The 26,682-nt window shown below is 41.6% G+C and overlaps 1 protein-coding gene across 5 annotated transcripts in view; it reads left to right on the forward strand.

Moving 5' to 3' along the window:
• jmjd1cb (jumonji domain containing 1Cb) overlaps positions 1-26,682 on the forward strand; it is a 144,342-nt gene that overhangs the window by 56,125 nt on the left and 61,535 nt on the right. For 4 of the 5 annotated variants that reach the window (XM_031324023.2, XM_031324025.2, XM_035997939.1 and 1 more), the window contains exon 2: positions 2,104-2,292. In XM_031324023.2, the coding sequence (XP_031179883.1) occupies positions 2,104-2,292 (189 nt within the window). Of the gene's footprint in view, positions 1-2,103; positions 2,293-25,267; positions 25,573-26,682 lie in introns of those variants that run through there. The other variant, XM_031324027.2, reaches the window with a different exon arrangement.

Below are 26,682 nucleotides of genomic sequence, written 5' to 3' on the forward strand. Positions count from 1 at the left end.
ATGCCACTCGGCTGAACTGAAACCGAGACGGAGACGGAGACAGCGACAGATGGAGGTTAACCTTTGTTGTCTGGAATGAATTAGAGATGAAAGGATGGTAGAGCATGTGAGAGTGATAGATGAGATCAGATAAGGACGTGCAGATGAGTGTCCTGGAATGACTGCTACAGTATTGATGCAACTGAAAGAGGGGTGTAACGATACATACAATCTCCACTCAATCCTCAAGATCCGATATTATCGATACAAAGTGAAATTATCAATATATATCGTCATCTTTAAGATGCGCCTTTATTTTGAAATTTCCACTTTATATTTAATTATTTTTTAACTTAAATGTATAAAAGAGCTTAGCAAGGAAATGTTCAAATTTGAGTTGGTTTTTTTTTTGTAAATATATACAAGATTGTGTTAAATGGACTTATGTATCGTCTCGTATCGGTCGCAGGCCCCTGAATTAAATTAAATTGAAATCGTATTGTGGCAGACTTTGTGATATCAGTACTGTATCGTTGTCCTAAGAATCAATATCTTTTTGTATCGGGGTAAAACGTGTTATTTACACCCCTAAACTGAAATGGACAGAAATCAGTAATGAGTGGAGATGGAGGTGTTGACCAAGATGGGTTATGACATGAGGGATAATAAACATATAGACACAAAACAAAGGAGGACAGACTGAGGTAGCTGCCTGAGTGCCTGCTGGCAGGGAGTGATCACTCTGGTGACTGCAGAGGTGCATTATGGGAGAGGGTGGGAGGGGGGAGGCAGACTGAGGACAGATGCACTCGTTGCTCCCTCTTCCTCTCTCTGCCTATGGAGGGAAGAGTGGGGGGAGGGGTGAGTTATATAGAATGAGGGAACAGGGAGGAAGAAGATCAGAGGAGGGAGTGAAGATAACATGAGGAGATGAAGGAAAGAAGATGGCTAATGCGCACACACACACACACACACACACACACACACACACACACACACACACACACACACACACACTCATACACACACAACCTTATTCATGCACACACAAAAGGAAACCTGCAACAGTCAGTGACTGGCTAATATTTCTATATTAAATAAAAATGCTCCTGTAGCTACATCTACACTACTACGTTTCGGTTCAAAAAGGAGTAGCTTTTGCTACGTTTACGCCTCACCCACACTACTCCAGCGTTTCCGAGCCCTTTAAACGGAGACATTTGGAAACACTGCTGCCCCCGTTTGGGTTTGAAAACTCCGGGGTTGCGTTGTAGTCTGGGTGAGCACCAACGGAGACTTTTGGAAAATGGCGTTGCACATCAGTCCGTCCAGTCGGTAAGGTAGGCTTACATACCTTTCAGTAACAGTTCCACCTTGTCGTTGGTCCAAGCAAATAAATCCTTGGTTTTACTTTTCGCCATTGTTGTTTTTTTCTCCAAAGTATTTTCTGTATTGCAACCGGTAACGTCAGACAATCTGCTTCCTGTTTACACCGGCACGCACATGCTCAGTGTAAGCGAATGGTCGTGTGATATGTGTTGTCAGACGTGTTAATATGGACAGAGATTAGTTCTGCCACTGGAGCTCAAACTCTTGAGTGGACGGAGACCGTTTTTGTCTCAAAACGCCGCTGAAAACCTAGTAGTGTAGATGTGGCCTGGGACTCTCTGCTGTGCAACATTAGAATACCTCTACATTATTGTTAACTCAAACTGCATTCAATATTATCAACTATTATCAAACAGCTGCTGGTGCTTCACTCACACATCCCAAACTTCTTCTTTTGTTTTTAATTATATGCCATCAGAAATGTGTTGTGTATATTAAAAGTACCCACGGGTTGTGTGGTTTTAACTGTTTGTTTATACGCGTTAATACGCTGATCTGATCTGATATACAAGATGTAGAATGATTCTCTGATTTCTTCATCTTCTCGTTCTCCTTCTCCTTCTCCAACTTGCACTGTAGAAACATTCTAATGTAAAAATGCAACTGTCTTATCAGTCTAAAACTACGTCCCAGTAGGCAGGTCTAACCCAGGTCTTAAATGCGAAACCAAACTGCCCTCATAATTGGTTGGGTTTGTGATGTTGTTGTTGAAACTTCTCTCTTTGTGGTTTGTAGGTATACGTGGAGTTTGACGACCAGGAGTGGGAGAACAGAGAGTGGGTGAAGGTCTATGAGGATTTCCAGCTGTTTCTGCTGGAGCACCAGCTGGTCTGGGCCAAGAGGAAGGAGGGAGCCGGAGGAGCGGGAGGAGCAGGAAGCGTGCTGCAAGGATCCAAGGCCAAACACATACAGTGGCCTGCCCTGGTAAGACATTTGTTTTCTATTTATAGGCTGGACACAAAAATAGAAACAGTCAGCCATATGGCCACACTTCTCTTCATCTAAATATAAAGCCTCAGGATCATTCATCAGTAGGGCTGGGTACCAAATATTATATTTTTTAGACACCGACCGAATTTCCTTTTAAAGTATCGAGTATCGAAAAATGCCTCGTCATTCAATACCTAAGGGGTAAATCTCATCAGCACCAGTGAGCCAATCAGCATGCTTCTACCAAGATCTAACAATGCCTGTGATTGGCTCTCTAATGTTAAACGTCATAGAGACACGCAGGAAAAACTCAAGTAGTAGGGGCTGAAAAAATAAATAAAACGATTTGTGCCGTAATGTGTAATGTTGTAATTTCTTTTTGTTTTATAAAATTGGTATCGAAAAAAGCATCGTTGAGGCACCAGTATCGAAGTCACGGTAATGGTATCGGTACTGATATCGAAAATGTTTGAACGATATCCAGCCCTATTCATCAGCCTCACTTTAAGTTGTTACACGTATTTGTCCTTTGTGGCCATTATTTGTGGAAGTGGTGACTGAGTGGCAGCCCCGCTGTGTTTCCCAGCTGTTCTGTGTCGGGCTGTGTCTGTTGAGCTTCTAAAGGCCACCATTATCATCCTCATTGTGAAGTACTTTGATTGGAACATTGTCATGCTTTTCCAGCTTTTCATTAATCATGTAGCTTTGTGACTAATTCATCTGCATCCGTGATACTGAACATTTTTGCCTCAAGTAGCCTTGTTTTCAGGAACACTGACTATACCCATCTAAGACACTTCCAGTAGGTACCTTACCTGCGCATCCACTTAAAGAACCAAAGTCTATAGTTCTTTGGTTGCTCAGCCACTGCATAGTCACTGGTCTCCAGAAACGCTGATTGGTCAATCATAAACCTCACAGCTTCATAGCCAAGAAAGCACGGGTCAACACAAATCATTATTTTTGAAAAGGCAAAAGGTGGAAATCTTTTGAGTTGTATACAGACGTTCAAAAGTGATTAAATTACTTCCTGAGTATGCTAAAAAAGTGAGATAAAGAGGGACGAGTGTGATCATAGTGTTTGAAACTTTTTTGTAGCAGCGATAGAGGCAGTGATGTTTCCCGTTTACTGTAACGTTAAGGGACCTCGCACGCCGCGATACGGACAGGCGAGTCTGATCTCCAGTGACATCATTGTCCACTGCAGGGTGACGTCAGGTTGCTTTTCTCCAAAAGTTGATTTGGACTTAAGTTGTTGCTGCAGGCATTCAAAATAAACGGAAAGACCTGCGTTTTTACTGGACTGTCTGACAAGTGACTATCGACAAAGTTTTTGTGAATGAATGCAGCCAGCCAGCATTAGTGTTATGAATGGCTATACTATGTTTACCTGACTGAGACAAAACACCACAGGGAATTTCAGCCTGCATGCACGAATATTCGAATCCCAAAATTGAAAATCAAATACCTACCTATCAAACGAATGTTCTGATCCAGCTCTACTAATTTTAACACACGTTAATTAATTAGGATCCTTAGTTCTTGGATACATTTGGTCCAAAAAATGCCAATAGTTGCTTCATGTTACTTTGACTTCTAGAATAACTGATTAATACAGTTTATTTATAGTAAATTACTTTACTATCAATATTCATTTTCAATTTCTCCTATTTTTTTAATTTTATTTTATTGTCTTTACTAAAGAGTTATATATCCTACAGCAGCCATCGTCAACTGGCGGCCCGCGGGACACATCCGGCCTGCTAAAGCTTTCAATCCGGCCTGCAGAATAATCATGAATTCAGAAAATGTGAAGAGGAAAAAATGCGTTCTGGTATTTAGCATTTCAAGCATTTACAGCAGGTAACATTACACAGGTAGAGCACAAACCCAGCCCCCCTGTGTGTGCATCTCTATTCCCATGCCGGGATTCTGTACAGCGATGCCCGCGCACCACACACACAACTGAGCCGAGAGGTGTGTGTGTTACAACACGCACTACCTGACTGGGAAAATAACCAGAGGATAACCAGTGGCCGCTGGCGCAGATGAACTAGCGCTCGTTACTGTAAGTAGGCTACAATAAAACCTTTGTGAGTAAGTCAATACTTATCAATACCCACTCACCTGTCTACAGGCATAAACATGTAGGAAGCCATATATTTCAATCTGATCTGTCTGCTCAGTCCACTCTCGTCCACCGCGCTGTTTTACACAAACACAGCTCTACTCTGCAAATAGCAAACTTTTACCAACAAGCTAAAACAAAAGCTGTCAGTTTGTAGTCTAACTGTTTGATTTTGCCACGAATCTTGAAATTTGGACAAATTTTTGTAAACTTAGCTGCTGGCTAAACGAACCATCCTCTCTGCTGGAGCGGTACATCTCTGGATGTATTATAAGACCAAAACACATGCATGTGGCTACTTATTATGCACGTGAATGACGCCATCGTTATGTTTGAGTTCTTCATTCTTGATGATGATGCTGGTTGTATTCTTTTACAACAGCTTATTGCAAATGAGGCATACAGGACGAATGCGTAGCCTGCTTATCAGTCCATTCATCTTTAAAGCTGCGGTTTTCCACGTCACGCATGTTTTGCTTCAGCCTCTTTGCCAGTGACATTTTAACCCGACAACAGCCGTTTCTTTCTGCAAGCAGTGTTTCCTTTAGGATTTTTTTTTAGCAGTGGCGGGGCAGGTCTGTCCGAACCACAACCCCACCCCCCCGAGCACCGCGCACCGCCGCCAAATGTTTTACATATGAAACGGATCTGACACTGCAACACAAACAAATATATTGATTCACCTCTATTCACACACAATGAGGCATATTTTCAGTTGTGATTGAACTGTATTTTTTGAGGAACTATAGGGCACCTAACATCTACAACAGGTCTACAAAATGTCGAAAATTTTACAAGAAATTCTTCATAGGGAAACCAAAACCCAAAGTATAGAATGAAACCATTCATAATGAAACAAATTCCATCTTTGCCTCAGTGGCAAAGTTGGCAGCCTTGCTGTGCACATTTCATTTTTCTTGGCTTTTGGAAAAATAACGATGAGCTGACAGAACTGACAAGTTGAACGTTGTCCAGTTAGAACAGCGGGGGTGCACGTAGAGTAAGACAGTACATAGAGTAATACAGTAACACAATATTGGAATTTATTTTGAAAACATGTAACCAATTTAAGGACAAGCTGTACACGTTATGATAATAATGATTATGATATGAGAACAGTAGTGCAAAAATAAGCTGTGTACATTGAGATAGTAATGATAAGATGATAAGAAAGGAGATAATATAATATAGTGACGTGAGTAAAGTAGCAGCTGAAACCACAGTTAAAATGTTTGTCTGATAGTGGTTTTAATAGGAATGTCCCACTCTGTTGTGTTGTGTGTGTGTGTGTGTGTGTGTGTGTGTGTGTGTGTGTGTGTGTGTGTGTGCGCGCGCGCATTCTGATGCTGTGACTGCTCTGTCTCTTGTTATCACACACATCCACCATTGGTGTGGTGCCAGTGTGGTTCCTGTGGTGTTTTTGTTGTCATCTGTATGTCACACTTCTCACGCACACATTGTATCACACACACTTCAGATGACAGTGGTCTGGGTACACATGCTCATGCTAAAGCAGTGTGGATGTGTGTTTGTCTGTGGCAGTCAACTCATATTTGTAGCTAAATGTTTTTGTGTCTAAATTCGTTCATAAATGTTTGACATTGATGGCATTTAGTTTAAGACTGTGTGCATGTTTTTTTTTTCTCTGTGTATGCCCGGCAGTGGCTGCATGGAAATGTGATTCACTGTTTTGATTATGTAATAGCAGTGTGCACAGCACCATCTGGCACACGCATGGGGGGGATAAGAGTTCAAAGACTTCCACACACACTGTTTTTTCCTGGTTGTTTTTCTCTCTGTCTGACTCCTCCTGTTTTTTTTCACTCATTCGTCATATCGCTGCCCCTCTGCTGCTATTGTCATAGCAACAACATCAAAAAATCTGAGTACAGACCCACAAACACACACACATCAATGACAATGACAAACAGATGCACTAACAGATGGGGCGGGACAAATTATGTGATTGGTGGGAAATGGCAGTCCACCGCACACTTTGATAAAACAACAACACAGAATTTGTCTGCAGAGTTTTACAGGTTAAACTGTCTCTAAAAACCCAGCGTTAGAACGTAAACATATGAAAATAAGTTTAGTTATATTCTTTCGGCACCGCCTCTCTGTGTGTCTCTCTCTCTCTCTCTCTCTCTCTCTCTCTCTCTCAGACAACAGCAAAGCCCAACTTTACTTTTAATGAAATCAAACAAAGAGAAATGTTTTTCCCTCATCTTAAAATAGTCAAATATCGATACTAGAGTAACCTACTTCCTTTTCCAGCTGCTGCAATAAATATGAGGAGGAGAAATCCGAACGTAATCGCTGCGAAACAATAATCAAAAAGGCTTTATTTCTCTCTCTCCTTCTACTGTACAATGACAATTTGAAGTAGCTACAAAACATTAGTTCTGCTGGTGTACAGCTGGACGGGAGTATGTGATGTTAGCTGTTCATTGAATATGATGTGTAAAGCCCCGCCCACTTCTAGCACTTAAGGTAATTGTTATGCAGTTCTCCAGGGTTGACCCAGGTGATCTCTGAATTGTCACGACCAGGGATATACCCATGTAGACTGGCTTGGTTTGAATTTCCAAAAGAAGTGTTGAACCCTGATCAGACAACCCTGGTCACTGGTGTGAAAGGGGCATAAGGAGCCACGAGTGGATACGTTTACTGTGAAGCAAATGTAGGAACAGTTGAGTTTGTGTGAGCATTATCTTAACATGGCCATGGAGGAATTGACTTGATTACAAAGAGAGCAGATTGGTGTGTTAAGGAAATACTGACAACACAAATTAGCAAGTGCCCCATTTGTATTCTTATCAGTTTAGTCAGACAGAAGCTGCATCTGAAAGCATTTCTTCATTTCAGGCTCTGCACTTGCTCCTTCATCACTACTCTTAAGATAAATGTTCAGGAAGTCTGGCTTGCTTTCTGGCACATGCACAGTCTTTGAACGCTTCTGCAGGAACACTGATGTTGATTTAATATTGACACATTCACCTAGAAACAGACACAGTCAGACACGCAGATTAGACCACACACAGACTAGTGTAGTTATTACATCGTTACATAACTAAGCCCCTGTGACCTACACACGCACGCACGCACACACACACTCACACACACTGTGTGCCTCTTCTTTTTCTCAATTTATTCATGGTTGTCATTGTTCGTCTCCGTCTGTTTTTACTCTTTCTGGGTCTCTCTCACGTACTCTTTTCATTCATCCCTTTCCGTCTTGTACCTTTTCTCAGCTTTGGGCTTTATAATGAGGTCTATAGACTTTTACAGATATGTGTACATTGGTTATTTACCAGAAAACATGGATTCCTACTTTGCACTAATGTGTTTGTTTGAGCCTGTATGCTGCTTTAATACAACTCATAATGTTGCTATTAGACACCAATACACCAATGTAGGATTTTGAAAATACTTTGTATAATACTCCCATGCCAACTGATACACATGCATGTTTATTGTAGACAGTTAAAATGTGCTATCCTCAATAGACAGACTGTATTGAAGATTCATTTCAACATGGAACTATTATATATTGATATTATTATATATAGTGTTATCAACAGTCCTAAACCCGTAGGTATTCAGTTTACAATATCAAAGTTGTAGTCAAAAACGATTTGATATTTAGACCAATAATCTTTAATGAAAAGAAATTGTACATTTTCTGTTGATCCACTAATTAATGAATTGTTTTAGCTCCACAAGTAGGTTACCAGGTCACTAACTCCCCTTTAAAAGACGATATCAGACACAAGAGCCACAGTGTGGCAGCAAATGGATGCATCTCCAGCTGCTGTGCATCCACTGAACCCGGTGTGTAATCACTCACGTTAGGCAGCATGTGGGATCCCACCCAGAGGCTCTCCTCCTTAATAGCAAATTGGCTGTGAAGGACAAAGACGTAGTTAAACAGCCTGGTCACAGCAGCGCGGAAACACACAGGAATGGATGGAGGACTGAAAGGAGTAAGGAATGTCTGAACTAAGATGTAGCAGGACCTACCTCTGGTCCACTATTGTAGGATTGATCAGTGCTTCTGTGATGCTTATGACAGCAGCAGTAGTAAGAGTAATAATAGAACACGTAATGGTGCTAGTAGAGACAGATTTAGAAGTGGAAAAAAATCTAGATGGAAGTCTCAGCTGCAGGTTTTAAGACATTTCTATAGTTCACTCATGCTGACAGAAGTTAAAAAGGTTTTTAAAGTATGATAAACAAGTGACTGTCATGTCTGCAGTGTGGATTTAGACTTATAGTAAAAAGGGATAAAAACAGCAGAGCTCCTTCCAGTATAACATGGACAGGTCTCCAGTCTGTCAAAGTGCCGACACATATAGACAGACAATAATAGGGATGCTATTTTAGATTTTTTTTATCTGACTAATGGCTGACCATCTTTAACCGATGATTAATCGTTAGCCAACAAGCAGGACACTGAGTCCCAGTTCACCCGTCCGGGAAGCTTGGGCATACTTTCCGTGTCTGCGGACAGCTGCAGACTTGTACCAGTCACACAGCCACAACGTTGCGTGCATTGTCGTGGACACATACAGCCACTTTCCTAAAACTGCTTGCGCATCCTCGCGACCAGTAGAAGTCCGCAGCTGTCCGCGGAGCATACTGTATGTCTGAGCCCGTCTCCTCCTGTCTGCCTGGTATACTCTTGTTTGTTAGACGGCCGATTTAACCCGCCAGTCCTCATCTATATAGTGGCATGTGCCACGTAGCTCTGATATGATAGGTCTTATCTATTTATGTAAGTGCTTGATAATGTCATTGACTGACCCACTGTTTTCTTTGCCTCTGCCGCTGTTAGCAGCCTACTGTAGAAAAAACACCTCTCCATACTCTACGTCCCAATGTGGACATTTGGCAGACAAATGGTCACAGTCAGTCTAGTCTATATCCTTAACGTTCCACTTCCGGGATTGCTCCGGTGCCGCAGGAAATTCCTCCGGATGCATGTATTTTCGCTGATGTCCGTTTCGTTCCACTTTCTTTGTGTTGGAATTTTAACTCTGGTGGATTTGTGAGGACTATGGTTAACTGCTCCTCAGATCTCTGCAGGGTAAATCCAGACAGCTAGCTAGACTATCTGTCCAATCGGAGTTTTCTCTCGCATGACTATTTTGCAGCGGCTCTGAGCGGAGCTAAGCACCACCCATGACGATTGTGATTGGTTTAAAGAAATGCCAATAAACCAGAGCACGTTTTTCTCCCATCCCAGAATGCTGTGTGGACTAGCTAGACCCTCCTCCGCTCCGCAGCGTGTGGATGGTCTGACTAGTCTCTAATTCCATAATTCTTATGGTGATGATACATTGATATTACCACCACCAAATTGCTTGCTTGTAATACCTGAAGACAGGTGTGAAAATAAATAGAGGTCGACCGATTCATCGGTTTTGCCGATTAATCGGCACCGATAGTTGATTGGTGGAACTATCGTTATCGGCAAAAATCCATACCGATGGTTGCGTCCGTTGCTGGAGCGGCTGAGAAGCGCGCGCTGTCATTCATTACACAGTACGCGAGAGCTGAGAAGGGTCTGCTGGCATCATGCATTACAGAGGCGAAATAAAAACTATGATGCCTGGTGTTGTTTATTTTCGACACGTGTTACTGCGCGCTGCACGGAGAGCACATGCTGTGCGGAGAAGGCTGACATCAGATGCGCGTTTAAAGCATCGACAGCAAAAAGGTATGTATACAGTGCATTTTGTCATATTATAAAGTTATTCATTTGTTGAATAGATGCTGCATTAGTAGAGAAAGAACAGCACAACAGTATGTTTGTTTGCTTTCGAGGCTGAGATGACGCTAAACATTAGTAGTAGGCTAACTTACCTCAAGCGGTTAAAACACGGAAAAAATAAACGCAAGTCCGACCCAAATGTCAGAATCAGAACCCTAAAGGATCGTCCACGATCCCAAACGGCACCTCTGATTCATATTTAGATCATTTAATAACAGTTAAACGTAGAGACTTACTGACTGCTGCAGCTAAAAGCTAACGAGTTAGCCGTCACGGGGGTGTCTTTGGTGTCTTTCTAGCCTTTACAGGTGATTTTCTATCCAGCCTGGAACTTGTGCCTTTTTTCGGGGTTGTTGAGCATTAAATCCAAACTGTTACATCCAAGATTTATCCACTTGATGTCCATAATTCATCACGTTTTCGCTAATTTCTGCCGCTAACTCCGTGCTACCCATAGACAGTAGGTGCTACTGACAAGGGAATCTCCCATGATGCCTTTGTTTATGTTTTCAACCAATGGGAAGGCAGGTCCGTCACACATTACGCCTTATATGGGAATCCAAGCGAGAACAAAGAGTATAGTGGGAGAGATAGATCACCCCAGGTCAGAGATCGTCTGTTACCGTTCTAAACCGTTCTACAGAGAAGAATGGCGTCACTGTTTTGAGATTGTTTGTCCTTTATATGAATTATAATGCTCATTATGTTTATTTTTGCACTGGATGACTCCAAATATGTAGGAGAACTGTTTTAGACAACACACATGCTTGTGTAGCATTGCTGTGGGTGTAATATCAATAAATATGACATTATTATTTTGATTATTGGCAAAAGCGTCTGGACTTTTTTTGAAACAATGTATGTATTTTGTCAACTGTATAAGTTATAAATACTATCCGTCGATTAATCGGTTATCGGCAAATACGGCCCAACCTAGCTATCGGTATCGGTAAAATCCACTATCGGTCGACCTCTAAAAATAAAACTTCTAAATAAATAATTTAAAAAACTAAATTGTGGGGAGGTTCTACAGAATGTGGTCATTTTCTTTATATTATCCCCAAAAATATTTTATTTCTTATATTTACCATGGTTTGCCGTGGTCATTTCCAGGGCTATATGAGAAGGACAGATAGTCACATCATTTAAATGGTGTAGCGCATGAATGTGTATCTGACAAATGCACCACGTGTAGACTTTGATAAAAAGGTCCTGCATAATAAACACAAGATCCTATGTGCTGCTTATGAGCCTCATCCCATATAGACATGGTGTGAGAGCATTGACTTCAGCTGATCCCCAGGAGCTGGATAATTGGGATGATTGGTGTTTCATGGACTCCCATCCAGACAAAAAGAAAATTCGGCTGTGAACGGAAAACAATTTTGAAACGGCATTGGTACTGTTAATGTATCACAGCACAGGTCCAGTTTAATCTTGACTTAGGTGTGTATTTGTGTGTGAAGGCGGTGTTTATCAGTGTTTGCATTGCATGTGTGCACATGTTTGAGGCGTGTTCCTCTGTGTGTTGGTGTAATGACTGGTGGTGTCAGGCGATGTAAGGCTGCAGTGTGATTTATGTCTCCTGTAGGATAACCTGAGCTCTGTCAGCTAATGGAAAAGGCCCATTTCATCACACACACACACACACACACACGAACACACACACACACACACACACACACACACACACACACACACACACACACACACACACACACACACACGCACACAGCTGTTTGTGACCTTTTCCCTTTCAGACTACTACTTAATCTGTTATAGTGTGTGTGTGTGTCTGTGTGTGTGTGTGTGTGTCCGTGCGCAGCTGCCCACTGTGCTGATACAGGCATCTTCTGAGAGAGAGAGAGAGAGAGAGAGAGAGAGAGAGAGAGAGAGAGAGAGGCAATGAGAAGTGTTGTGTAAATTAGAGTCTATGATAATATGTTTGCATTCCGATGTATATTGTGTGTGTGTGTGTGTGTGTGTGTGACACACATGATCCTTGTTGTGTAATGAGCTGCCGCTTTAATGGCAGCAGTGTCTCGAGACAGGGCCTGCCTCAGGCTGTGTTTGGGGCTGTTGAGCTGTAAAGTTCCCAGTGACCCCCTGATTGTGTAATGTGCTTAAATGTAGCATGGTTTGCGTGTCATGACTATCATATAAAGTACAGTACTGTGTGTCCCCTGTGCAGACTAGTACTATACTTCTGTACCTTCTTAAAATGTAATCTGTCAATGAAAAGCACAATCTACCAGGGACCAGAGAACAGTGTGTATTATTTACACAGTGAGCTATGTGAAAATGTGGAAGCATGTTGCCTAGCTGATAACCATCCACTTATCCCATGGGGGTTACCAGCTTAGTGCTATGTAGAGCTGTAACAATTTCTTAATTCATAATTTAGTAGTCAATTGACAGAAAATTAAGCTTCTTATATGTGAGGACTTGCTGAGTTTCTTTGTTATATGTGATAATAAACTTTGGTTTTGGACTGCTACTCAGACAAGCCATTTTGGGCAGTGGGAAATGTGATGGCTCACTATTTTCTGACATTGTATTGACTAAATGATTAATCAAAAAAATAATGAATACATAAATAATTGTTGGTTTCAGCCACAGTGCAATGCACACTGTCAAAAGCAGAATCCTCAGAAGTTATATTTTGTTTGCCTGCATGGTTGTTGTTGATTTGCTACAACCATTATTCAGTGCTTACAGTAAGTTCAGGCAATTTTTCCATTGCCCCTCAAGGAAACTAGCCTTCTCATCACTCAAAATGAATATAAATGAAATGTTAAAGTCTGGTTTGTTGTGTTGTATATTCGGGTGTTTTGCAACACTCTTAAATAAAATTAACATTCATGTGAGAAATTTGATTGGCCAACAACTTTTCAAGTTGCTGCCTGTAATTAAACAAATAGTGGAGGTTGTGTTACTGGAACCCGGATTTTGTGAATTGAAAATCGTCCAAATTTGTTATTTTAAAATACCTACTTAATTGTCATAAATCCATACCATTCAAATTATGTTTTTACAAATGCAGGTACCCAGAGGCTAACAAACACTGTGTGTGTGTGTGTGTGTGTGTGTGTGTGTACAGTAACACATCAGGCAAGCTCATGCTTTTGGGTCTAAGTTTATTACACATCACATGATAATACACCTAGATATAATGCACTCAGAGTCTGCACTTCAGTTCAAACACAGATGCATGCACAAAAATAAGAACACATACATGCTGAAACACCTGACACACAAACACACACACACACACACACACACCCCGCAAGTCCGACTGTCACTGCTCTGCTTTCCTCTCATATTGTTTTTATTCACAGGAGAGGAAGTGCTCACACCTCCCCATTCACTTTACTGTGTGTGTGTGTGTGTGTGTGTGTGTGTGTGTGTGTGTGTGTGTGGGAAATGAGTCTTCTGTGGGTTTCCTGTCTGCCAAAGGACTGATAAGGTGTTTATTGAGGCAGGATTTGCTGTTGCCTCTTTTTACTGTCTTAACCTTTCATTTTCCTCTCTCTCACAATCTCATATGGCAGTGATGTAACTGCTTCAGCTTTAAGTGTCGAAATATTTCATGGTGAAATATATTATGTTCATCTTGGCCTAAAAGAGACCTTAGAAGGTTCCTGTGTAAATTTCAGTCTGCTGTCGAACTTTTGACTATTCTGACATTCTGTAATGCTTTGTGAAGTTATATTTGTGATTAACTTTCTCGTAGTACAGTAGCACAATCGTCAGTAGAGAGAAGGCCAGAGACAGCTGCAGCACCCGCACATATGTGTGTTTGAGAGAGCGAGTGAAAGAGAAGGTGGAGTATTGTACACAATGTTTGTCACTTTTCGACCCTATGGGGGTCGACTCTTGTATCCTACTGTATGCACTCCCGCCATGCTGGCTGTCCCTTTCACACATCCATCGGTTCGGCTCTGTTATGGCTCTGTGACTACCTCCTCTGCCAGCTTAAAAGCGCAACAACCCTGTCCCCCCCCCATAGACCAAATCACCATGACGTCGTGCTAACACAACAATCACTCTGGGTAGACAAATGGCAGTTGATCTGAATTGCAGAACAATGTGAAATTGGCAAACTTGTTTATTTCTGATGTCATTTTCAGCCACAACTGCAACTTTTAACAATATATAGTTTATCACTTTGGTCCAACCTATCTGTGGTCTCTACTGTTCTTATTTTCTGTACTGTGTTGCTTTGCTAGCGTCTTTGATAAACCAAATCTAGCGTTACAAACAGCAACATCTCACTGCCGGTCAGGCTTGTTTCCAACCTAACGTTAGTGAAAGTTTTGTAAACAAACTTTGTGATTGGGTCTATTCTGTCTTTGTAACTTTCACACAGGCGACGAGGAGGCTTAAGGCTTCAGTCCCGCCTTAAACAGGCTGTGTGACAGGGACTCTGGCTGGTCAGCACTAGCATTTCATCTTCTGCCTCTTCAAACGGAGGACAGGGAGGGGAAGTTTGGCAAGTTGCATCGTCGTCTTTGTGATTGTTGATCTTTTCAAAAGATGAAACCTGTCAAATTTCAGGTGGACAGATTATTTCTGTTTATTAAAATGCAGATTTGTTCGCAGTGTTCCTGGTAAGGGTTTGGGTCTGTGGTTGTTCTGGTTCAGTGTTGATGTGGCTTTCATCATGACAGGATGACCACATACACTCTAGGTGTGGCTCAGCAGAGTGTGTGTTTCTCTTTCTCTGCTGTAGCAGTGCTACTTAAAGGCAGAATGACTTCTGCAAATAATGATTGAATAAGGCTGTATTATACACAGATGGTTGCATACGGTGTTGCAAATTTATGTGTGGTCAGCAACACACACACACACACACACACACACACACACACACACACACACAGCTGCTCAGCCACCCTCTTTCTGTCTCCTCTCTCAGCACTCAGTTCTCCTAAGTCTGTGTGTGACATGTGGTCTGTGATGACACATAGTCTTCCTACTAGAGATGCACCGATTGACCAGCCGGTGACCGGAATTGGCCGATTTTCATGTCATCGGCCATGACCTGCTGGTCAGTCTGACATATGCCGATTTTATGCCGGTCAAATTCACTCGGGCGCCACATGATTTACATCGCGCAACATCAGCACCACACGTGCACATGCAGGGTTTCCACTGTATGCATGTAGCAGCGGCTCACTGCCGCTCAATCAGCTGTTTATGAAATGTCATAAAGTTGTAATTATACACTGCTCTGCAGAGCCGTCTGCTCTACTGATCTCTGCTCTCTCTCCCCTCTGAGGCTGAAAAACTGGAACATGAAAACCGCACTCACGCGGGTCCCGTGAAATATGACAGCTACAGTTTATTGGAAAATAGTGTTGGGCATACTGACTTTGATGAATTTACTGTTTATCAGACACCAGATGAGACAAGAAGCTAACGTTAGCGAACGCTGTGGTCCCTCTGCCTCTGACGCCCCGCTGGCCGCTGTAGGAGACGCTGTATTCCTCCGACACGCTGTATTAACGTTACTGTTTAAAACGCTTTCCATGTTAGTGGGGGTGCATACCGCTCAAAACCAACATTAAAAACGTAGTAATCTTCCCTCAGCGTTTAGTTTTGTTGTTAAACTGTGTGTAAAATGAGCGGTGACGTTAAATCATCTGTTTCAGGTAACGGCACTCTAGGGTACCGTCTATTTGCTGGATTGTTCCAAGGTAACCGTTGGTAGCTAAAGTTAGCAGATAAGCCCGTTGACACACCAGGAGTAATTTATATAGTTCTATTTTATAGCGCTCGATTATCTATTCAAAAAAAAAATTCTATGTTCTATTCAAAATGTAAAATTTTCTATTAAAGAAAAGATAGAAAATAAATATTTGTGTGTGCTGTAAAGTGGTTAGAAAACATGAAATCGGAATTGGCTAAAATTGGTACCGGGCGGCTATATAATTATAATATAATATAATAAGCTCAGGTCATTGATTCACAGCATTGCCCACAATGTCCTACATTTTTTTATATGTTGTCATACCACTGACTTCTAGTGCCGAGCAGCGATGGGAATAACGGCGTTATAAATAACGGTGTTTCTAACGGCGTTACTTTTTTCAGTAACGAGTAATCTAATTGATTACTCTTCCCATCTTAATAATGCCGTTACCATTACTGCCAAAAAATGCGGCGCGTTACTATATTTGAAGCTGTTTTTTTCATCAGACCAACTAGATCTCTGAGTCTGAGCCGAGAGGCAAAGACTTTTTTTTACTGTTCTTCCTTGGTTAGTGGGCAGTGCACAACACAAGCGCATGAATGCTGACCATTGGCTGAGGTTGAGTAAAATGTCATAGTAAGCCAATCAGAGGTAGAGTTGGGCGGGTGTTCGAAAGCACGCATAGTCAGACACACAACGAACAACACAAGCGAGTCAGTCAACGAGAGAGAGACAGGTATGGAGTTATGAAATCAAGGAGAGGGTTAACTTCTCCTGCTCCAGATGTTCCACCGTGGTCAGAAAGAACAGGGGAGACACTTTGGTTCTCTCACTATGACTCTAGAGTTGCCGTCACTCTCTCACTTCTCCCTCGCTCTATCACACACACACACACACACACACACACACACACACACACACACACACACACACACACACACACACACACACACACACACGCCGGCTCGATGCACACACCAGCGCACAAGTATAAACATCAGGCCACTTAGTTATTTGCACTACAAAGAGTGTATATATTTATTTATTTTTGGTATAGTGCTTAACAAGCATAATTTCATTTTGCCCAGTTGTGGCCTGTTGAGGTGTTGTATTATTTGTATCGATCCACTATATAAATATAATATCTACATACTTGGCATTTGATTGGAGACTAGTCTCACTTTGTCCCACAGCAACATTAAAATAGTTTAGATTTGTGTACATTGTTTCTGTTAATGTATTGTATTAAGTGTGCATTTCATTATAATATTCAGATTTATCATAAATAATTGAACATGCACATGTATTTTAAGTTCCATTAAAGAGGGGTAGGTGGAGGTGGGGTCACATTTGAGCATTTAAAAATGTACTTGAAAGTAACGCAATAGTTACTTTCTGAAGTAACTAGTTACTTTCATAATTTGTAACTGAATAACTAATTTAGTTACTTTTTGGAAGAAGTAACTAGTAACTGTAAATAATAATAACTTTTTAAAAGTAACTTGCCCAACACTGGTGCCGAGTAAGGTGTTCCTGCATGTTGGTAGTAGTACTGCATTACCTGACTTCCAATAGCAGTTTTGTGTCATTTTGGTCATACCGAGCTTTGCTTCATCTTTTGAATTGAGAAAAACCAAACCACTGTTTCACCTTGGTTTTAGGCAGATGTTTTGCATATCTCTGGTTGTTTTCCGTTGTGTGTGTGCACAAATGTTCATAAACAAATGAATCTGAATGTGTTGTTTCAGCACTTTCAGCCACAGTTATACAAACAACCATATTGATTCTAAAGTCAATATGCAGTACTGTATTTTATACCACTACTTTGTTGTAGGCCTAGGTAGGCATGGATGCATTAGTGGCTCTTTGCTAATATAGCTGATCAGATGCTTTATTTGGCCCATTAGTCACACCTGACAGTCAGCGTCTGCCTGCATACACTGTGCCATTAGTGGAGCTTATAAAGCTGATAGTGGCTGTGTTTATCTAGCCTAGTTATTTGCCTGACTGCTGTGTTTGTACTGTGCCTTTAAAGGGCATCTTCAGGCTTGCCCTCACTGACACAATATTTTTGTATTACACTGATCATTGCCGACATGACTCCATTACTGAAACGGAATGCCAGCATTACACAACAGCAGAGGAAATAATGTAGCAACGCTGTGACGTGACTTCTTGGCACGCGTGTCTTAACATCTGCCATCTAACATCACAACACACAGTAGATCATTACTGCTTTCAGTTAAAGTATCTTTTCTTCTTGGTTGGGAAAATGGGTCATTTAAAAAAATGTTTGATTAGCAGCATTATCACCATTCTTCCTGCTGGGCAAACACGTTTTTTTTTCATCAATCATTGGCAGCTTGTTCCTGGTGTTGGTGTTTTGATTTATCAGCATGAACATTGTCAACAACCAATGGGTGCTCTCCGTCCAGCACCAAACAGGAAACAGCAAGCGGCGAGAGCCAGTGTTGTTTATGGCTGCTATGGCGCTATGCTAAACGCTAAAGAGGGAAAGTTGACCATGTTCAACCCTTCTGAAGCCTGTCATCCAACGGGAGCTTTACCGGCTGATAAACACAGACCTCCGGGTACTAGACACATTCATCTACATGTACGGCAGAACAGAAAATCTGTTAACTTTCCCTAGTTACCAGCTAACACTAACGGTAGCTAGCTAACTTGGTTACATTTTTCAAAACGAACGTAGTTGTCTTGCAATTTGTGATCCTGTAAGAGCCCCAGTCTTTACATATGATAACAGTCTTTAACGTTAGATGTGAGATGATTGTCTTTAGATGTCCGATGGTGTCAGACTTTAGTCTTTTCAAAGTCTGTTCAGAGTCTTCTAGTGGATGGTAGGCATACGTCTGTTTCTCTCTGCCATGTTTTTTACATAGCGAGCATAAGGTTAGTTACAATAGCTGACATTAGCTAACGTTAGCGCTTGTTCCAGCGGGCCTCTGCATAACGTCAGTTAAGTAAACTTTAACCAGCCCCGTTCTATGTGAGAAAACAGCAGGGAGAAACAGACATAGCATACCTGCTGTTTTGAGTCCCAGGGGAACTCATGGTAGACATTACCGTATGCTAGCCGTGTGGTGATGCCCGGCTTCAGAGCAGTGGGCTGTGGGTTCAGAAGACTGACATTCTCTCCAAATTACATGTAAATCCCGCTCTCCTCCCCTCGAACCTCTTATTAAGAAACCCATCAGAATGCAAAAATTATCAACATTACACACATATCAAAAAATCATAACTGTGTTCAGAGGGAGAGGAACAGGGAGAGAAGGTTTTAAAGAGTGTAAGCCCTCCTGATCTTTGCAGTGCGTGTGTGCGGTTGCATCTCTGATCCAGATATTACATCATCTCTCTCTCTCTCTCTCCCAGGGAGCGCTGAGCACTGTGTGAACTCATTAAAGACATTCACTGCAGACTCCCATCAAAGACACAAAGTGAATTCCAATGACCAGATGACACCCAAGGGCAGAGGGAGAGAGTGTGTGAAAGTGAACAAAGGGAAGGAAAGAGCATAGAGGAGATAGTCAGCCATGCTGCATCATACCATTGGAAATGAAAATGAAGGAAAGGATCTAGGATGCATATAAAAAAATAGTAAACTCTTAATGCAAATGTTCATTAGTTTAAAAGGTGTGGAAACTCTCCAGTCACTTCTCCGTCAGCTTCGCAAAACTTATGCTGAATTATCTATTTTACAAATATTAGTTGTGCTTTATGTGGTTGACATTGGAAGGTGATGGCATGTGGCTATGAGTCACTCATCACGCAGTCTCCTGCTGACTCTGCTAGCCTGGCCGGTCAAAGTTTTCAAATGTAAACATCAGAGTGAACACAGAGGAAAAGATGAAGATCACTATCAGCTATGACCTATGGCTACGATCCTGACTACATGGACAGGCAAGACCATCTCTGTGTCCATCTCCATCTCTCCATCAGAGGGGGCTACCGAGGCAAGCGTGGAGGAATTGAACACCGATTTTGACTTCTCTGCCGGGCATCCTGCTAGCCAGTGTGCAGGCGTCGGACGGTGGGCTGGATGGCCTCTGTGTCTGTTTCCAGCTGGATGTTGGGAGCTGTGGCGTCCTTTCCCTGAGACTTGGCTGGATCCTGGAGTGCCGGTGCCATTCAACCGGGTGACTCTTCTTCTGTGTTTCACTGGAGTTGTACCTCGTACGATTTCATGTGACAAATAAAATTGATTGATTGATCATTAGGGTTTCTTTCAAATGACATGTTGCTGTCAGTTGCTGTAAATGTTCCAAAGTTGGCATTAAATAGTCTTTAGCATTATTGCCAAATTGTGTGGGTCTTTTAAAGGAACCATCTTGGCAGGTTCACATAGCCAGAAGGGCGTAATTTTCTTTAGCTGAATCGAGGGTCCTAGGATAGAGGGCGTATGCTGTACAAATTATATAACCCCTTGAGGCAAATTTGTGATATTGGGCTGTATAAATCAAATTGACTTGATTGATTCACTGCTGATATATAAACAGACAAGCAAGTTGGGTGGAAGTTCTAGAACAATGGAATGTAGCACAATATATGATGCACACATTTAGTGTTGGGTCATTCGGAAATCTAAACCTTTGTCTTTGGCATCTTAAGTTTTATTAGGTCATTGTTGGTACATGTTACAAATCAATGTGCAGGAACGCTTTGAGAAATATTGTATTCACAGGATTTTTGCACTATTGGGATTTGCGGGGTATTTATTTGACTGGATTAAGAAAAACTGACATTTGGTATTTCATCTTGCCAATAGAATTTACTCACTATACTTATATCACTATAGTCATATCTTAGCATTCCCATATCAAATATTCCATATGTTATGATCCAAGATTGAATCCATACAGCCCATTTTGACATACATGGATTGCCCATTGGAAGCCATGGAGGTTAGAACGTGGAGGTCATTCCTGCTTTAAATGGAGACACACTGCTGAACTAAATGACAGGCCACATGATGGTGTGTCTGTCTGCCACCTCTGTAGCAAAGGCAAATGGTGCAGAGCCAGCATTAAAACTAATGGGACACTCTTCTAGCTGACACACACACACACACACACACACACACACACACACACACACACACACACACACACACACACACACACACAGTGTGATCTGGCTGAGTGCCCGTGTACACACCAACATTATCTGGCAGAGCTCTCTGTCCTCTGTCTTAATTTCAGAGCAAGAGAGACCCAGACAGATCTTGTTTATGTTGAGAACTTAGGGTTTTATCTTATCTATGTGTGTGTATTGTATTTTTTTTTTCTTTTTAGAAATGAATTCCTGAGGAGGTTTTATCTATAGCTGGGAGCAGGGAGGATTTGATGCGAGTATCCCTGAAGAGATGCTATAAATAGCTTCCCAAAACCTCCTGGTCCTGATGATTTGTGCTACATAAGCTTGTATCATTTGTCACCGTTTGTCAGTTTCTACTCAGTTTCCCGCAGATAATCATTGGAAAATTACAGCTGAGATAAACTGATGAAGTTGTTCATGTCATATCAGATGGCTTTTTGACAGCAACTTTGTTATTAAATCTGATAAATGTGCTGTACACTGATCAGATTACAGTCCAAACAGCAGGAGTCAGTGTTGCAGTTGATAGAGGTGATGTAAAGGGAAAGTCAGTGATATAGAAGACAACAGACTGAGAATAAAAGTAAGTGTAATATCTTTGTTTGACTTCTCTTTACTGGCTGCAGACGACTCACGTCCTGCTACGTTACCTAGCAACAATGGCCCACTTTGTAAAATGAAATACAACACACACACACACACACACACACACACACACACACACACACACACACAATCATAAATAGATATCAGCATGCATCTTGTTATCTGGTCACTGTAGTGGCTCTGTTCATGATGACAGGAGAACAAAGGAGTGTGTGTGTGTGTGTGTGTGTGTGTGTGTGTGTGTGTGTGTGTGTGTGTGTGCCATCACATGCAGCTCTCTCCTTTGAAAGCTGTGTCTCTAAACTGTGTTCACCATTGTAATGCATCTATAACCCAGCTTGTCTTGCACTCCGTTGCTGTGGAGTACATCTACATCCACAGACCTACTGGAACAGTCTGGGGCTTGTGTTTTGCTCATGGGCTTGTTAACCAGCCAGAGAGTACTTTAAACCAGTCAACTGTTTGAAATGTAGTTTTGGAGGAAATTGGGTCAATACAAATTCCAGCCCCCCCCTTTCTCTCGGTCTCCCTCGATCTCTCCCCTAAGCAGATGGAGCTGGTCTAGTGTAATCTCCTGCCTCCTGTGAATCTGTGTGTGCATGTGTAATTATAGAGTACCTTTATGGCAGCAAGGGCTGCAGAAAAAAAACTGTTGTCTCCCTACACAGAAGCAGTTCAGGCCTCTCACTCTGACACACCATAGGAGCAGAACACTTAAATTCAGATTTTTAGAGGCTTCCATGTTTTGATGCCAGTGTAGAAAATAAGCTTCAGGAGATGGAGACTGAGATAGAGAGTGCATCATACTTGTCTTACGTACCACAGCACCACTACCACTGCACACATGTATTCTAAACATTTAGCGGTCTGCTGAAATGGTCAAAATGGTTGTGGTTTTGTTGTATGTATTGTTGTTTGTGAGTGATACAGGATTTAATAGCAAGTGTGTGTGAATGACTGTTGGTTTAATCCTGCATCAGTGTAGCAGATGGACTGCAGTATATTACTGCACAACTACGTGTGTGTGTGTGTGTGTGTGTGTGTGTGTGTGTGTGTGTGTGTGTGTGTGTGTGTGTGTGTGTGTGTGCGTGCCTGTGCACTGTTAGAGTAGCAAGACTGTAAATCTGCTGAGCGATGAACAGATTAACCAGAGCTGGTTTGTGGTCAGCTTATGAGTTCAAAGGTGATGGTTTTTGTGTGTGTGTGTGTGTGTGAGGGTTCAGAAGTGGGGTAGTCTCCTCACATAGTCTCACCTATCTCCACAGCGCTGTGTCAGCGAGTATGATCTGGCTAGACTGCTTATCATTCTGGGAAAGGGGGAAAACACTCTGGCTCGTTTGCATTTATTTAAACCAATCACAATCGTCTTGGGCGGGGCTAAGCCGCGGATGAAATGACTGTGCCCTTGCAAAAGAGATAGCTGAAATAGCGAAAGGGGAGGAGAATGCCTGACATCACGAGCCTAGTACTGTGCATTTGATAAACCGGACTAGCAGCAGGGCAGCCAGCTCTATTTCAAACCATACACTGCAGTCATCTAAATACTTGTCTTACCCTTTTTCTGTTTGTTCATTATTACGTGGTATTCAATCATGTGTGTTAGGGCAAATTGTTAATTTCACCGTGGCTTGGTAAATTTGTCAAAGAAGACTTCCCGAGTGTAGTAGTCCCATTTCATTCAATATTTTATACTATCTTCCTTCTGTAGTCAAAAGCTACAAATATTTTTTTCAATTGAGCATAGATAGTTGGCAGTGTTTATAAAAAGGCCCATAGTGGGAGGGCTTCTCTGAACTTATTAGGTAATAGGGTTTTGTACGTGTGGCCAAGATCTTCAGGAGGTAAATATCACTTTTACACATAAGGCGTATCTCCAAAATCAATAATCAAATCCAGTGTCCTTGACATTAGTCATCCCACTTTCTCACAAAAGAAGCAATACTTTGGCAAGACCATATGTGAGCATGGTCCGCCAGCGCTGATCCACACACCCTCCAGCAAGGCTACTGGGACCCAGTTAGTTTGGATTTCTGCTTCGACTCTTTACTGTTTTTCCAGTACTGCCTCATATAATCTGTTGAGTGTATTGAGGTGATGCCCTCATACAAATGGCCTATAATCCCGATTTACTAATCTTAGCATCAAAACATATTTAAGTAATTATTGATGACTTTTTGGGACCTTTTAATCTCTCTCTTTTTTTTTCTTTTCTAAAGGCCAGAAATTTGATTGCCACAAATTCTGGAAGTTAAAAAATTCACAATTAAATAAAATTCTACAGAAGGAAGTGTTTGGGACGACTGCCTATATCTTTGATCATATGATACTGGTGTGAAGTATGAATAATAGGATGGCTAGCTAAGTAGCCTGACCTCTCTATGGAACTTCCATTTACCTCGGAACTCGGAAGCCGTAGCTGGGAATGACATCACACCCGAGATGAATGCGTTTCATTTACACATTTTTCATTGTCTGGTAGGGTCTAGCCAAGTTAGCCATTGTTAGCAATACCAGTTGATAACAACGCAATATGCTGTTATTTTGTGCATACAAACAGTGTAACAACAAGTCCACAGATAGAAGTTGGACAGGACTGTGTGTACGAATTAAGTGAGCCACAAATAAGACAGAAGTGCTAATAACTGTACTTACTACAGCTTTCACAACTGTATGTTGGATTTTGAACCGTGGTACTGCGAGGTGTTCCGAGTTCCGAGCTCGGAAATCTGAGGACATGGGGCGTGTTTCCAACTTTGACCTCAGAAAATCCAACTTCCGAGTAAAAACGGAACGCACTATAACCCCTAAGCCATACCTTAAAGTAACCCATGGATTCTGTAATTGGAACATTTCCCTCACCATGTTCAGACAGCTCAGAACTGAGGTGTAGGTATGTCAGTTAAAGATAAGTAGGTTGGATTACAGCAGTACACTGGTGGTTTTAACTGAACTGATAAGGTATGGTCCCTCTGCTTTGAGCCTGCTGTTGCTGGAAAGCAGCTCTGATGAGAGCGGTGAGACTGAACCAAGACAGTCATGTTGCTGTAAAACCACCAAAACAATGAGATGAAAGACCAGGGGAGCTGCAGATTTAGTGATAGTTCTCTGTGGGTTCATCACTACGAGCAACCCTTTTTGCATTACATATAGTCATTTGATCCATGTTATATATAAAAGTATTAGTGCAGCTTGAAATACTGGGTCCTAATCACTGTCATTATCAAACTGTGCCAATGCAGTTGTGTAAACCTACTAGATCAATGTAATGATTCAGTTTCACACAGTGACAGTAGACAAATATACCATATAAATACATAAATCAGTAAGTATAAATGAGTTTAGAGTTTGATACTTTAATCTTTTCCTTTACTGATATGTTGTCTTAATACTGAGATATTAGTATAGTGTTAGGAATATGTGTGTGGAAGGAAATGACAATAAATAATATAAATAAATAATAATAAATAATGTCAATAAAGCTGGATTGAACAGAGCAGAGGGGGAGGAGTGGGCGTGAGACAGCTTGCTATAAGGAGAGCTGAGAGGCAGGGAAATAGAGAGAGAGAGAGAGAGAGAGAGAGAGAGAGAGAGAGAGGAAGTGTGTGTGTGTGTGTGTGTTTTTGTCAGCCGGCCCTGCCTCCGTCCCTCCCTCTCTCTCCTTTCTACCCCTCCTTGCGTCACTAGCAGTTAAAATGTCGGCTGTGTAGCTTGTCCTCTGCTCTGCTTTCTCTCCCTCTTGGCCATCTGTCTTTTCTTACAACAAGAAGAAACCACTCTCACTCTCTCTCTCTCTCTCTCTCTCTCTCTCTCTCTCTCTCTCTCTGCCTTTTTACCCTCGTCATCCTGTATTTTCTTTCTTCCTGCCTCTCCCCTGCTCGCTGGATCAAAGCTAGTTTTGTCAAGTGCTTTTCTTCAGAGCCATTGCTCCTTGGCATTGCTTGGAGTCGGAGGAGAGAGGTAATGTTACAGTTTTATATCCTCTGCTGTCGCTCAAATCGCTGCTGTTTTTCATCTGAAATCCAGAGTTGAAGTAACAAACTGTTCTAATCTGTTCTGTCCTGTGTGTGTGTGTGTGTGTGTGTGTGTGTGTGTGTGTGTGTGTGTGTGTGTGTGTGTGTGTGTGTGTGTGTGTGTGTGTGTGTGGCCTGTAACAGTCCCTGAAGATGCTGTTAGCATTATAATCTAGCTGCGTCGCCTATGCCTCCTTACTACATACCTACTAATGTTGTGGTCTATACCACAGCTTCGTCCAATGTGATAATTTGTCGTGTTCGTTGTAGAGCAGATGATGTCGTTGGAGCAATTCCAGAATTTTATTTTATGGATTTAAGACCTTAAAAAGTATAATAGTGCTAGTTGATTCCAGTTTAGTGTGCCTAAACTCCGTTTTATATCTCTGTCTATGATGCAGACTTTTCTATTACCCTGTGCAACCTAATCTACCTCAACTTGTGATCTGGAAGCACTGCACTTGTGATTGATGAGTAGGAGGCACCTACTGTATATCTTTCTGTCTGAAAAGGGGACTCCAAATTATTGCTGATATAATTTATGGACTAATGATTATTTCATTGCCAGAAAATCTATTTCCAACTATTTCGACAACTGATCTTTTTTCATCTATCATTAATCTTTCAAGTCACATATTAAGCAGAAATGCCAAACATTCTCTGGTTCCAGCCTCCCAAATGTTTTTGCAACAATGTACAGTAAATGGAATCTATTTAAGTTTTGAAGAGTCGGTCTGACAAAAACAGCAAGATGTCACCATGGGTTCTGCGAAGCTGTGATGGCCATGTTTCAACTTTGTCAGACATTTTCTATAATAATTAATTGAACAATAATTGTATTTTCATACTGAAAATCATTAGTTGCAGCCCTACTTCAAATGATCATTGGCAACAATCACACCATCAATCGAACAGCCGTCTACAGCAGACCTATGTCACTCTATAATAACACTCAATTCAGCCCATTCTTAATTATGACATAATATATAATAGCACGGTAGTTGTGGAGAGGGAAAGAATGTAGTTCTCGTGTAGCAATACGGTAAATGATTTAATC

Source organism: Sander lucioperca, chromosome 22 (genome assembly GCF_008315115.2).
Source record: "Sander lucioperca isolate FBNREF2018 chromosome 22, SLUC_FBN_1.2, whole genome shotgun sequence".
Lineage (NCBI taxonomy): Eukaryota > Metazoa > Chordata > Actinopteri > Perciformes > Percidae > Sander > Sander lucioperca.